Source organism: Pelodiscus sinensis, chromosome 16 (assembly GCF_049634645.1).
Source record: "Pelodiscus sinensis isolate JC-2024 chromosome 16, ASM4963464v1, whole genome shotgun sequence".
Lineage (NCBI taxonomy): Eukaryota > Metazoa > Chordata > Testudines > Trionychidae > Pelodiscus > Pelodiscus sinensis.
In genome coordinates, this window is record NC_134726.1 from 2,225,575 (window position 1) to 2,235,662 (window position 10,088).

At 55.7% G+C, this 10,088-nt stretch overlaps 2 protein-coding genes across 6 annotated transcripts in view; both read right to left on the bottom strand.

Moving 5' to 3' along the window:
- PIGQ (phosphatidylinositol glycan anchor biosynthesis class Q) overlaps window positions 1–5,213 on the bottom strand; it is a 40,627-nt gene extending 35,414 nt beyond the window's left edge. For 2 of the 5 annotated variants that reach the window (XM_075899042.1, XM_075899041.1), the window contains exon 1: window positions 2,924–3,076. The gene's annotated coding sequence lies outside the window, so the exon portion shown is untranslated. Of the gene's footprint in view, window positions 1–1,860; window positions 2,313–2,923; window positions 3,077–4,648; window positions 4,779–5,062 lie in introns of those variants that run through there. The other 3 variants (XM_075899045.1, XM_075899043.1, XM_075899044.1) reach the window with 3 other exon arrangements.
- A 1,495-nt stretch (window positions 5,214–6,708) lies between these two features.
- On the bottom strand, window positions 6,709–9,320 carry NHLRC4 (NHL repeat containing 4). The gene is made up of 2 exons (XM_075899046.1): window positions 9,114–9,320; window positions 6,709–8,225 (listed from the first exon to the last, which is right to left on the bottom strand). The coding sequence occupies exons 1-2, from the start codon at window positions 9,224–9,226 to the stop codon at window positions 7,121–7,123; spliced, it is 1,218 nt and encodes a 405-aa protein (XP_075755161.1). The 5' UTR covers window positions 9,227–9,320; the 3' UTR covers window positions 6,709–7,120.
- Between the last annotated feature and the right edge of the window lie 768 nt (window positions 9,321–10,088).

The window sequence follows — 10,088 nt, forward strand, 5'->3', positions numbered from 1 at the left end:
TTACTGCAACATATTCCAGTAATCAGTGAACAGATCTGGAAATTCATGAGACTTGGGCTATATTTCCAATGGTACTAATGACTTGCAGTGTAAATTGCTTTATTCGTTTCTGTTCATTATATCTGAAAACAGAGTTATATTTTAAATGTCACCACAATCTAGTATTTGAATGCTGATCATTTCAATAGAAATATCTACCAAATGTGCTTATTCTATCAAAGCCTCAAACTGCCTAGCCCTCTACAGTTGCCTGCTACACAAGAGTCTCTACATTTCCTCAGCCCTCAAACTTTTCCAATGCAGTTATATGCTGCCACTATGAAAATCTTTGGAATAATTGAAATGGAAGATGTGGGATACCATATAATAAATGCATTAATATAAAAATAAAAAGTTAAGGTACCAATTGCATTATTCACATTTAGCTAATTAAAAACCTTGATATTTAAAGTTTCCATTTTTTGCTTTTCAAAACTGATTCTTTCCTAAGGGATCTAAGCCTCAGAGAAAGCATTCCAAGAGGACTGGTTGGGTCAGAGGACTGGTAATAGACACAGAGCACTCACCAGCAGCGTTGCCAACTCAAATCCAGTATAGGGTTGTTAAATATCAGTTAATTGAATAATTCTTATTGATTAGTCAACTAGTCTATAGTCCCTGGGGGTGGGGCTGGAAGCCAGTGTGCTCTGGCCCCACTCCTGAGGAGACCCCTGCCACTCCACGCAGCTGCCTCTATATCAGGAGCTGGTCCACAAGGGGAACCAGTTTAAAAACCAACTCCCCTCGCGGATTGGCTGCCTGTCACCCTACGCTGCTACCTCTGATACAAAGGCAGAAGCGCAGGGTGGCAGCAGCCCCTGTCCAGGGAAGGGTCTGAGCTCCCCGACCCAGCACGAGCTGCCAGACCCAGAACTGAACCAGGCTGCCTGCCCACCTGCCTGGCTCCTAATACACTTTTAATGCAGAGCTGCAGAGAGGTAGGTCCCAGACCCAGCACAAGCCAGAACTGAGCTGGGCTGCTGACCAGCCTGCTAAATTTATTGGCAGGGGAATGCATGTAGTCTATAGCATTCGTCTATAAATTTTTGTTTATCGAGTAATCAGTTAATCGACTACACTATTACATTCCTCATCTAGCAGTGAGTGAAAGATGTTACTGTCATTGGATATTCAGTTGCCTCTGTGAAATGTGTTGTGGACAGCAATAATGCTAGAGAGGCAGGAGATCAGAAAATCACCTCAGCAACGGGCATCATTTAGCCACCTTGTCAGTGCTCTCAGTTGAGAGACCAAAGACTAAATGAACCACAGAGTCTGAACTTGCTTCTCACCCCTAGACATGCAAAATGCAGGACAATGTAGCACTTTAAAGACTAACAAGATGGTTTATTAGATGATGAGCTTTCGTGGGCCAGACCCACTTCCTCAGATCAAATAGTGGAAGAAAGTAGTCACAAGCAAGCAACACTGGCATATTGGACCCACTCTGGAGCTGAAGACAAGAACTTCAGTCCTCAGGGGTGTTGAGCTGGTACCATACAAGAGCACAAAATCCACTTCCAACTCTGTAAGAGAGCCTTGTTCAAGTACTGCCTCCTAGTTTACATCAGGCAGGAGAGTTTTCTGCCTGCAGAACTAGCATACAAGCCACTGGCAGAGGAAACTCTCTAGTAGCATCTAAAGCAGCGTGCCAGCCTGGAGGGGAACTATGTACAAGCACAGAACTGGTATATACTGCAGTTTCCTTCAGGCTGGCAGAGCTAACTAGGCTCACTCTCTGGGCTTCATTTTAACTCCATCATGGCTGTATATTTACTGCACTGCTCTTGCCAGAGCATTTCATTCTGCTAATGAACTCACTTGTGTGGAGGCATTTCAGTCTCTGTTTTAATGAGTTCTTGTCACGAGCTCCGATAATTTTGGCTTGCCAGAGGTAGGGGAACCACCAGACCCTGGCGCCTGTGCAGAGAAAGAAAGGCCAAGCACAGGGGATGAAGGAGCCTGACTGTGGGTGCTCAGTGTCTCTGACCCCATCTGGGCCACCAGCACAAAAAGGGGAGCTGCCAGAATCAAGGATACAGTGCAAGGACCCACGAGAGAGACGTGCCCTTCCTCAGAGCAATGAAACAGAGGGGAGCAGATTACAATGATCCCTCCCCAAAATAGGCACCTTACACCCGAAAAGCCCTAAAAAAGGTTAAAGTGCCTAACTTAATTACATCACCCCATAAGCCCTCAATGAAACAAAAACAAAGTGCCCTTGGTAAGGTGTAAGCAAAATGCCATGAACAGGTAATACAACCAATGTGCTCCACATACTAGCATACAAGTATTTGGTCCTGCCATGGGGGAGGGGTCCCTTCCAGTCCTAGTATTCAACCCCCTCCCCCAGAATGACCCCTCCCTCTTGTAATGCCCCAATACCCCTCCCCCAGCCCCCAGTGACCCCTCCCTCTTGTAATGCCCCAATACCCCTCCCCCAGCAACCCCTCCCTCTTGTAATGCCCCAATACCCCTCCCCCAGACCCGTGACCCCTCCCTCTTGTAATGCCCCAATACCCCTCCCCCACCCCTCAGTGACCCCTCCCTCTTGTAATGCCCCAATACCCCTCCCCCAGCAACCCCTCCCTCTTGTAATGCCCCAATACCCCTCCCCCAGCCCCCAGTGACCCCTCCCTCTTGTAATGCCCCAATACCCCTCCCCCAGACCCGTGACCCCTCCCTCTTGTAATGCCCCAATACCCCTCCCCCAGACCCGTGACCCCTCCCTCTTGTAATGCCCCAATACCCCTCCCCCAGCCCCCAGCGCGATCGCTCCCCAGCTCCTGTCCCCCCACGTGACCCCTCCCCACGTGCTCTCTCCTTCCCGCGCAGCCCCCTCCCTGCAGCCCACGTCCCCCCCCCCCCAAGTGCCCCCTCCTACCCCAGTCAAGCAGCCAGCGCGCCGCTCCCCACGCCCGACATTCCAGCCACTTCCGGGGATGGCTGGACAGTTGCTAGGTAACGCGGTCAGACCGGAGGAGTCTGTGCTGTCCGTCCCCAGTGCGTTCCGGGCAGGCCCCGGAAGCTGCAGCTCTAAGGTTCCGCCGGCTGCAGCGCACACCCCTCCCCAGTGGGGCAGCCTGTGGAGGGGAGAGTTCTGTCCAGCCCCCCCGGCTCCCATGAATAGAAGGAGGGGCCTGAGACACAACACCCAGCCACAGGCCTGATGGCACCGGCATCTCTCACCGCCGATGGGTTGGGCCCCAAACTCAAGCGCTGGGCATGGCTTGGCCGCAGCCTTTTGAACCTTTGGGCCACGCTTGGGGCATGTTCTGGTGCAGAGCACATGGCAGTCGATTTATCGCCTCCATCCACCGCCCTGGATAGAGCATTGCCCATCCACCAGCCAGGTAGTGTGGACATGCCCTAGAGAGCAGGCATCACAGCCATCAGCACGTTCTGTGCATAAAGTTTTTCCACCCCAAAATGTGGTTTTACAAACACTGGATCTTTTAACAGAAAAGTTTCGATTTTACCTTCACAATGAGAATGAAGATTGGCCATTAAAAATGCCTTGCAGGGAAAATGCAGGGGTGTGAGAGACAAGGAGTATGAGATACTCGCTCTGCGTAAGCTCCAAAGTTCGTCTTTCTCCCCCAACAAAAGTTGGTCCAATACAAGTTATAACCTAGACTAGATCTGTCCTATGCTCTGAGCACAGCTCGCTGCCCTGTTACCCAGCCCGTCTCCCTCTGTGTATTCCTTTCAGCTTGTCTGGCATGTTGCCACCACAGCACTTCCCAACCCAGTCATGTCATGCAGGTAGCAGGAGTCCCAATGCCAAACCCAGGTCTCTTCCCCCACCCATAGCAGGGTGGAGCACTGCCCCCAAAGCTTGCCTATCAGGATCTCTCAATTCCTTCTTCCTCCCCATATCTGAACTACTAAGTGGAGCAGCAAGCAGACTGAGGGATGCCATAGCAACCACATCTACCTGAGCATCTGGGGCCAGACCGTCAAAGGCATTTAAGCTTCTAACCAGGGGTGAAAGTAACTTAAGTTTCTTACAGGTACTATTGTGTCACATACATTCCCACCCCCCCAGGTACAATACAACAATACCTGTAAGAAATCTGAGCATGGGGGGGAAGAGGGGCTCAGGGTAGGAGCGATGTGGAGGACATAGCAGGAGTCAGGGCAGGAACTTGGGAGTCAGGAGGAGCTCAGGGCAGGGGCTTGGAGTGTGGAGGGAGTGTAGGAGTCAAGGTTGGGGGGCATGAGGAGGAGTGAGGAGTGGGAGCCTGGGGATTTGTGGGGTGCAGGAGTCAGGGCAGGGAGTGTGGAGGGCTCAGAGCAGGAGGGATATGGGGGTGCAGGAGTCAGGATGGGGATGTGAGGGTATGGGAGTCAGGACTGGAGGTATGAGAAAGGGTTGAGGGCAGAGGGTTGGGGTGTGGGGAGTCAGAGCAGTGGGCTGAGTGTGGGGGCTCAAAGCAGGGGGCATACGGGGTGCAGGAGTCAGGCTGGGGATGTGGGGCGCTCAGAGCAGAGGGGATGCGGGGGTACAGATTTCAGGGCGGGGGCTCAGGATAGGGGCAGGATGTGTGTAGGGGTGCGTGTGGGGGGCAAGGGCACCATGGGGGGGGGGAGCTGCATTTGTACATACCGGGCCCCTGTTGCTTTTCCTGCTTCAGAGCCCCTCCTCTGACTAGGGAGGAGGGAAAATGCCCAGCCTTCTGCCTCCCTCTTGCTCCTGGCTTCCTAGAGGAGGGGAAGAGGAGGAATGCAGCTGGTCAGCACTTTCCCCTCCTTCCCCAGTCAGAGGAAGTAGGAAAAGCAATAGGGACTCAGTATGCGCAGCTGCAGCTTCCCTCCCTTCCACATGGCACCGGGAAGGGGGGGGGCATGGAGCAGTCCCGGACGGGGGGGGGTGCATGCCCTCTGCCAGCCCCTCTAACCTGCCTAGCTGCCTGCTGCTGAGCATAGCAGCCTGCAGGAAGCTGCACCTTGCCCCTCCCCATGCAGCCAAGGGCCCCAGCTGACTTCTTTCCCAAGGGCTGCACTAGAGCACACACCTTACCTCCACCGCTTCTAACTTCCACTGAAACAAGTGGCCCTCAGGGCTGAGCTTGGCCGGCAAAGAGGAAACTCAGGCCGGGAGGGCTGTGAGCGTGACCTTGCCTCCCGCCTCCTCTCCCTCAGGCCAGGGGGTAGCTGAGAGCAGGCACTGCACCCAGGCTGTAGTGCTCTGCCACAGCAGGCTGAGCCTACAGATAAGGACAAGCTGCGGCTTAACTCTTCCAATGCTGGACCCAACTGGGGCAAAAACGCCCACGTGGTCACTGAAAAAGCTAGTGGGCCAACCTTAGCTCCAGGGCCCCATGCTTCCCCTCCCCCCAACAGAGAGGAGTAACTCTCCCGGGCCGCAGGGCAGCTGCTCTCACCTGGCGATGGGTGAACAGGGCCCCGCTGGTGTAAGTCTGCTAAGGATAATGGCGTTTCCTCGGGGTGAGTTTGGCCGACTAGCTCTATCCACAGATTCACCCACCTTCTGCATGCCATTTGCATTCTCCACCCCTCCCCACTTCCTCAGGCTGGCTCGGGCTGGGATATGCATCAGGGTGTTCATGTCTTTGGGCCCCAGACCAGGACTCCTCCCTTCAGGCTGAGGCTCTGTGGAGGATGCACAGGGCTTTGGGACAACTCGGGGGCTCATGGAAGTAAAGGAGAAGTGTTTAGGGTCGGGGAGGGGGTGTCTTATGCTGGAGCTCAGGCCTCTGGGGAATGGAAAGATACGTGTGTGTGGGGTGGGAGGGAGGACGACATGTAGTTGGGGAGTGGGTGGGAGAAGGGCGGTTTTAGGAGAACACATGGGGCATTGTGGGGCAGAGGGTAAAACGGGGCCCAGCCAGAGGCACCTCTGCTTGATTTGTGCCAGGGCTGAGCCCCAGCACTTCCTAGGCTTGGCAGTTCATGGCCCCAGCACCTCTGGGCCCGGAAGTTCATGGCCCTGCATCCCCGGGCCTGGCAGTTCACAGCCCCAGCACCTCTGGGCCCGGCAGTTCTGAGCCCGGCACCTCTGAGCCTGCCACATCCGGTATGAACATAAAAACGTTGCTTGAGCCCGGGCCCTTCTGTCATTACAAATTGAGCATTGAGGGGCACCCCTCGCAGCTCCCCCTAGATCCAGAAGTCAGCAAGGGAGACCCTCCCCCACACTCCGGGGAAACCAGGACCCAGCTGGGTGTTCTCTGAAATCAGCCAGCCGGAGTCAGATCCAGGTGTGACTCCACCGTGGCCAGGGTGAAGTTGGAGTGAATGGGGCTGAACAGCGGTGTCATTCACAGACCTAGGGAAGGGCTGTGGAATGACTGTAACCCCCCAGCCCCTCTGGGCGGGACGCTCTTCCGTCCCTCCCACACCCTTTCCCCAGCATGCTGCCCTTGCTGATAAGGTTGGTGTGCGCTTCCTAGACTCCTGGGCTGGGCTGGGCAGTTGGAGGTGGCACACAACTGTGGCATGGTGGCTAGGGCAGGAGGCTCTGTCCCAGCTGTGGGGGTTGTAATGCTGTAGGGCACTCAGTCCTGATCTCTCGAAATGTGCTGATCTCTTCCCTGTAATAATTGTAGTATCTCAGGTCTGAACTCCTTGCTTTCAGTGGATGTTTTCCTAGCCCTGGGCTGTGCAGCATACTCACTGGCCAAACAAAACAATCTTACCCACAAATAATCAGTTGTCTTTAATGTGTCACTCCATCCTGGTGACGCCTAGTTGTGAGCTATGCACGACGGGCAATGCCGCCCTGTTTCTGACCTAGGCTTGATTCTCAGTCCACACCATCTTCCTTGGGGCCCTACATGCAAAGCCCCCGCCAGTCTGAGACCGAGGGGTGTCGATGAGAGGGATCCGTATTAGCATCCGGAAGGGAATGGCCTTTCTGTGCAGGAGGGAGAGACCATTCTGGGGAATCATGACACATGTTAAGCTCCTGTAATGCTGAGGACTCAACTCAAGCAGCTCAGGTAGAATTCCAGGGTTCTGGTTCTTGTCTCTGCCAGAAGATGTCACTGTAAGGCAATCGGCACCGTGGCGGTGGTGGCGGGGTGATCTAAGTCACTGAAATGGCTTCAAGGTAGGTCTATCTAGGAGCTGGGTTTGGACCGTCACTGGCCACCCGAGGTTTACTGGGGCCGTAGGGAGGCCTCACACGGTATTTAAAGATTTTGACACAATTATCCCCAGCATCTGCTACGAAAAGCAGCCCGGAGTTGGAACAAGCCACTCCTGCAGGCTTCCGCAGCCCCTTAGACACCAGGCAGAGAGGAGACCCGCGCTGGGGGAACAGGTGGACAGCTCGGTGCTGTTCGTCGGCCACAATGATGTTGCCTTCTACGTCGGCACAGACCCCCGCCGGGTTGCCAAACTGGTGCCTGTATCTGGCGCCGAGGCAGCCCACCAGCGTACGCTTGCTGTTGAACAGCTTGACGTCACCGCACTCCTCGCTCACAATGAAGCCGCCGGCGGGGGCCCCGCAGACGAAGCGGGGGCCGCGCAGGCTGGAGACGGAGTGAGTACTCTGTATCTTGAAGGTGCGGTCCAGAGCAAAGCTGTGGACTTTGCCCTGCGTGTAGTCAGCTACTAGGATCCTTCCAGTAGGGTCCACGCCAATACCCCGGGGGGAATCAACTTTCCCGATTTGGATCCACTCCCCTCTGGAGAATTTGCAGCGATGGTTGAAGATCTGGATGGTCCCATTCACCATGTCAGTTACGGCCACCATCCCCGCCCGAGTCACTGTCACATCTTCTGGCAAAAAGGGTTCTCTTTCCCTTCCCCGATCCACACACAGCAAGGACGGCAGAGCCCGGCCTGAGCGAGCGAGGCTGTGGACCCAGGGCGCATTCTCACACGTCACATAGAGAGAGCCATCCAGCGAGCAGTGGATCCCACTTGGCCCCCCGTAGCGGCAGCCGTCGGGGTTGGGGATCTGCCGGACCAGGTCATTTTCCCGGTAGAGGAGGAGGTTTCTGATGTTGTCCAGGTCGTGGCAGATGACCTTGGCCTTCTCAGCCAGCTGGTGGATTTGGTGTCCTGTCACCATGCCCAGGCCCCGCTGGCTGCTGAGAAGCGGGCTGGCCTTCTGGAGGGTAGTGTCTGATGTCACTTGCAGCGTGTAAACAGTCCTTAGAAGCTTCTCCTTCCGCCAGGAGGCCTCCAGACTATCGTCCATGGCTAGTGTCTTCCTGTTTGGAAGAAGTGCTACAGTCATCACGCACCCACCGAGCCGTGTCAACTGAGGGCAGACACACTAGGGTAAATCCAGAGATAAGGGGGCGGAGCAGGGGTGGGCTTTGGGGAGGAATGGGCGGGGCTTGTGGCCTAGAGGGGGTTAGCCAAGGCCCTGCACCCCCCTCGGGATGGCCCTGGCCTGGGCTAGACCTTGTGCTACGTTCTTTGCAGCATGTGACTGGCTATCAGCACATTGCGCTGTCTCTGCTTCTTGGCTAAGCAGCCACGCAGGCCAAAATCCCCTTCCCCCGGCGTTTGTGGGAAGCGAGGAACACGGGCGCCAATGCGGTCGCCCCAGCGGATCTCTGGATCTGGGGGTTGGGAATACAGTGCTGCGGGGTCCTTCCCCCTCGATTTCCACGCGCTCGGAGCTCAACTACTCTGCATTGCCGTGCTCTTCGGAGCTCGCCCCCGGGGCCAAGAGCAGCCAGCTCGCAGGGGCGCTTTTGATCAGTAGCTCTTCACTGGCACTACCCCCGTCGTGGGAGTGGGGGTGGAGACACAGGGAGATAAACACCTTGTGCGAGGCCATCTGGCAGTAGAGCCAGGATTCGAACCCAGGCCTCCTCTCCCCCGGGTCACACAGCAACACCCCTCCCCATGGGCTCATACAGCGCAGCTGCCCCGCAGTAGGCAGGGTGCAAGCAGAGCTTGGACACACACTGAGACAGGTCAAAGGTTTCCAGCTCCCAGCAGCAGCTGGCTCTTTAGCTGAACTTAGCAGCTTTTCAGGCTGCTGATTTTTTGGCCCCTCTCTGGACTGGGAGGCCTGGCTGTAATCCTGGCCCACACAAAGGCACACACACACAGCCAGACAAGCCGCAGAAATACACTGCGTATACCTGGCGTCTGCAGTCTGCATGGAGAGCTTCTCTTCCCACTGGCGTCTCACCTTCCCGCCACGGCAGATCTGAGGATGAGCTGGGCTGGGAGCGGCTTTTGTTGTTAGCGACATACCTTGGCTGCACTCACTGTGCCCGTGTCAACAGGGCTGGACAGCCAAACCCAAGGGGGGGCTGGGTCTCTGGAAGCAGAGGCGGCCCATTGGCAAAGGCACAGTCCCACAGTAACGGGGAACCACAGCCCTAGGGAGCTGGGCCAGGAGTCAGGGGAGTAGGGAGTCCCATCACTAAAGCCTTCCCTCACGGGGCCTCAAAGCTCTTTGCACGCATGAGTGAGTTCACTCTTGCTGCCCCCTGCAGGGCAGGGCAGGATTATCATCCCCATTTCACAGATGGGCAGACTGAGGCACAGGAAATTACAATCCAAACCCTGCCCTGGGCCGTGCTGGTGGGAGAAGGGCATAGGGTGCTCTGCACCAGCCCACAGTTCTTACCTAGCTCTCAAGGGGCACTGTCATCTGTAGCCAGGGTGCTTGCTGCCCCTTCTCAAGGGGAGGTGGTGTATGCTTGTAGACGGAATACAGGCTGGGAATCAGGATGCCCGTGTCCTTTTATTGACTCTGCCATTGACTCTCTGTGTGACCTTGGCCCAGTCACTTTCCAGCACTGTGCTGCAGGCTCCCCATCTATGAACTGGGGATAGCGATTCTTCCCCAAGTCTGCGGGGCGCTTTGAGATGAACAAACGAGAAGCTGCTATGTAGTATGGGCAGCAGTGAAGCAGCTCGGTGCCTCTCCAGTGCCCAGTCGGAGTGGTCTCGTGCCTGCTGGATGGCTCTTGTATGAACCAGCAGTTCTGTTCTCCTCCACCCCCTTCAGCAGGGCTTGACTGGTAAGGGCAGGGTTTGTTCCGTCTAAGGGAATACCCTACCCAAGGTTATATGCAAGGTGATGGCAAAGACAGGAAGAGGAGCCA

Bases quoted from the DNA above. Each gene is read 5' to 3' on its own strand.
- NHLRC4 (XM_075899046.1), bottom strand. From the start codon at position 9,226: ATGTCGCTAACAACAAAAGCCGCTCCCAGCCCAGCTCATCCTCAGATC. The intron at 8,226-9,113 runs GTATACGCAGTG...TCTTCCAAACAG, and splicing joins ATGCAGACTGCAGACGCCAG to GAAGACACTAGCCATGGACG.